The 3994-nt window shown below is 46.8% G+C and overlaps 1 protein-coding gene across 3 annotated transcripts in view; it reads right to left on the bottom strand.

Moving 5' to 3' along the window:
* Positions 1-3994, bottom strand: part of Pogk (pogo transposable element derived with KRAB domain) — a 14878-nt gene that overhangs the window by 10431 nt on the left and 453 nt on the right. For all 3 annotated transcript variants that reach the window (XM_029553607.1, XM_008848240.3, XM_029553608.1), the window contains exon 2: positions 2791-2918. In XM_029553607.1, coding sequence (XP_029409467.1) covers positions 2791-2916 — 126 coding nt within the window. In that variant the 5' untranslated portion in view covers positions 2917-2918. The remainder of the gene's footprint in view (positions 1-2790; positions 2919-3994) is intronic.

Below are 3994 nucleotides of genomic sequence, written 5' to 3'. Positions count from 1 at the left end.
ATGCTGCTAACACTGAGATGTTGGTGCATGCATCTCTAATCTGTATGTATCTGATTATTACTAGTCATAATCAGTTGCACTTGAATCCTTGGAACCTGTGTATGTCTATAAAGTCAGTGGGTACATTTCAGTGGTAATGTTTATCACCTCTACTAATTAACATGACATAAATTCTTATGCTTCCTCCTCAAATACAATTCATTTTTTTAGTTTGTTGATTTTTTGTGTGTGTGCCAAACACAACAGAAGACAAACAAGGAAACAGGGCTGGCCTTGGGAAAAACTGAGATGTTAGGTGGTCTTCAGCTCAAAATTAGACATCCTTCTTTGGCCTCACAAGTGAGGGTCTATGATTCCTGTCCTCTCATCACACCATTAAGGACTTACTGGGGAGGTATTCTTTAGCTTGTGTGCACTGCCTGGGAAGCTGGCATTCCAATACTTATCTCCAAGGGGAACTGTTGTATTTACACACTATACAGCTTCACCAGGGCTTTCCAACTACTCAGCAGACAGCGGGGACGTGAGGGGACAGAGTCTGTATCACTGCACCAATGGAGCCTTTGCTAGGTGCCAGGCATTGTATAGGGTACTTCTGTTCATACAAATTCTCTCTCTCTCTCATCTTTAAGTTATGAATATGAAGATTGCTACTAAACTTTTATGGTTAAGGAAACAGTGGCTAAGTTAACTTGGCTGAGGGCATACAGCTAGAGTCTGAGTCCCAAATCTGTGTTGTTTAAACAGGCCACTTAGGCCTTAGCAAGGTGCCAGCAGAACATAGTCTAAGCTCTTTGCTCCACAGAGGCCTTTTATGTAGAATGATGGGCTGAGGACTAAGGGGCGCTCTAATTACTCAGAGCAGCATACCATGTCCCCATGGCTGGCCCTGTCCTACCACCTCCTACTTCCTGCCTTGCACTTCAGGGGCAGCTTTTAACTCAGCCCACAGCCTCTTTCTCCGTTACTCATGCTGTCCTCTTGCCTAGAATCAAGCTCTCTCCCTTCTCTTTGCTCATCACACTCATTACAAGGTTCAATTCAAAGTGTATTTTTTTCTATTTTTATGAACCATCTCAATTCTCTAGTGCCAAAATATGCATTTAAAATACAGATTCTTTTTTTTTTTTTTTTGCCTAATTGGATGCTCTAGACCAGAGCCTCAACCTTACACTGTTGGTGTTTTGGTCTACATAATTCCTTGTTATATATACAGGGTACTTTCATCTGCATTGTAGATGCATAGGTAGATCCTTGGCTCAAACCACTAGATTCTAATAGGACTTCAGACCACCCAACCTCAGGTTATGACAACTAAAGGTATCTCCATATATTGCTAAATGTTCCAGTGGTAAGAAGGGCAAAATAGTCCACTGGTCAAAACCAGGTCTTCTGCAGGAAGCACAGTCAGCCTGAATGAAACTCTCTTGCCCTTGGCTGTGAGAACATCCTGTGCTGCCCTCCGCAGCTGCAGTGTATATACTGTACTGTCAGGCTTCTTTCCCTGTCCTGTTCATAAGACTGCAACTCCACAAAGGCGGGGATCTTATCTTAATGCTGTGTGCAGCAACTGCAGATGGACAGCAGACTTCTAGAGGCCACAATCCCACCTCTACCCATCAAGCTGCCAGGCCCTCTCCTCCAGCTCCTCTCCTCTTCCTTCTTTCCTGAGCAAGGCATGGTCTCCACCTTGCTTTTCTCTCCACTCAACACATTCAGATGTCCACTTTTACTGCACTCATTTCCACACTTCTGCACTCCATCTAGATATTCTGGGTTGCCCAATTTAGCCTCAAAATCCAGGGTTTCTACTGCCTTGAGGCCTTCAAGCCAGACAGGACTGATTCCTGCCTTAGTCCGAACTGGTGAAGACAGGGTGGGCAAAGAACATGAAGGGTTAAAAGGCAGGACAGCTTCCATGACTGGACCAGTGAACCCAGAGCCTGGGAATGCACTGGTAGTTTTTACTGAGATATACATAGTATAAGACATACTACTGTTAAGGCTACAGCTCAGGAAATCTGCTGTAAGAAAGCAAGTGTACACATGAATTCTGGCAGTAAAGCACATAACCTTTCTGTACCTGAGGTTCATTTTGGTAGGAGGGGATGGACTAGATAATTTGGAAGTGCCATGGTTCTATGATCTTGCTCATTATTGGACACAAAGGATGCTATGTATTAACGATACTCATGATATCTACACATAGTGAGAAACTAAATAATGCCAATGTACTGCTTAGTTAAAATATTTAAACTCATACTCAATTTCCATGAAGTCCAGTAACTACTGCAAATAAATGTAAGTTTAAATACCTGTTGCACTTATATTTGTTCAAGTTCACCTGACTTCTATCATACTATTCTGTTTTATATGCTAAATCTGTGTATTCCTCACAGTTTAACATTTCAATCTATGCCTGGGGGGCACACTGTGATAAGCCTGAATTCTTCTCATGACAGCTCAGTGACCTATCTTATTTAAAATATTTCTCTTTATTTTGTGCCTGCAACCAATGTGCATGATGACATGAAGTGGGGCATACTGCAAGAGCAACAAGAGACAAGGTCTCAGCTTCTGAGACTTGAAATCTAATGACAAGCCTTGTGGCTGAAGGAACTGTTCCCATCACCACCACCTCCATTATTTGCACTGCCTTTTGAACCACAGAGCTGTTTTCTCAGGAATGCAAACACATGAGACTGGGCTATTTTTACTTCCCTTGGCTGCCCCAGGAGGATACCTAAAGCAAGCCTGGCTCCCAGGCCTGTCCTACACCTTCTTACTTACCCATGCGCCTTCTGAGCAGATTCGTACTTTTTGCATGTCTGTGGGGCCATCCTCCAGGTTCCGAATCTCCTCTTCTTCTTGCTCCTCTTTCAGGGTCAAATTGAGGGGGTAGGTGGTAGACTCCATCTCTGCAAACAAAGATTCAGCAAAGACAAATGTGTGAACTCTCCCAAAGCCTGTGAGAGGGAGGCTCGTCCACACACAAACCTGTTCAGCTCAAAGCATTGTTTACTTCCAGCTGGAGTGAAGGCAAGAGATAGGAGGGTTTTTGGTGAAGCCACCAGGAAGCCGGAAGGTGGCATCTTTCCTATTAGAGGGCCTGTGGCTAGGAAACATATCTGGCTGCCTTCAAATATTTAAAAAGCTTTCCGTGCCACAGAGACCATGCTAGATTGTATAGAGTTTGTACAGAGGAAGGGCAGAACTGAGACCAGTGGTAGGCATTCCTGGAAGAGGTTTCAAACAGTGCACTGACAGGCCAAAGTTTCCCACGGCCAATACCACCCAGAGACGGGTGTTATTTGCTACCAGCTCAAAGAGTCTGAGTGCAGATAGGGCGCTAGAATAATTTGGCCCCAAACACTCACCACCTGGATTTTCCAAATTAAATTCAAAGGTGCTGTCCACAAACCAGTTCAGAAACTGTCCTTCTGCATTAAAGGACTTTCTAAAGCCACGTCTGAGATACACGGAGAGGGGTGTGCCAGATACCTAGAGAGGTGCAGAACTACGGGCGCCAGCCCAGACCTGTTATGAGTCCTCGGCTCTGGGCCGCAAATTCTCTATTCGCAGATTCCTGAGCCAGTACAAAGAGCTGCTCCCCTAGGGACACTGGCAACTGCTAGGTGTGGGGCTAAGTGTGCCTCCTCGAAGTCCCATTTTCCAGGACTTCCAAAGCGAAGATCTTCCCAGAGTTCAAAGTCAGCTTCTTCAAGGTTTCCGAAAGGCAGAGGAGCGGCAGGCATGAGTCTCGGGCCGGGGGGGAAGATGAGCCTGGGTCTCCCGGAGCTGGGGCTCGAACTTGGCCGCGGCCTGGGCCCGGCGGTGGGACGTCAGGTGGGAGGGGCCGCAGCCCGCCGCGCCCCCGGCCTGGGACCGCTCCAGCCATCTTGCCCCAGTCGCCTTTTCCCCGGGTCCACGCCGCCCGCTCCGGCCTGCAGCGCACCTACCCGGCACCCACACCCCGCGCCGCCTGCCTCCCGGG

The sequence above is a fragment of the Nannospalax galili genome, unplaced genomic scaffold (assembly GCF_000622305.1).
Source record: "Nannospalax galili isolate Female #2095 unplaced genomic scaffold, S.galili_v1.0 scaffold383, whole genome shotgun sequence".
Classification (NCBI taxonomy): Eukaryota; Metazoa; Chordata; class Mammalia; order Rodentia; family Spalacidae; genus Nannospalax; species Nannospalax galili.
Note: the sequence above shows the minus strand (reverse complement) of the source record. Positions and strands in the feature narration are given on the sequence as shown.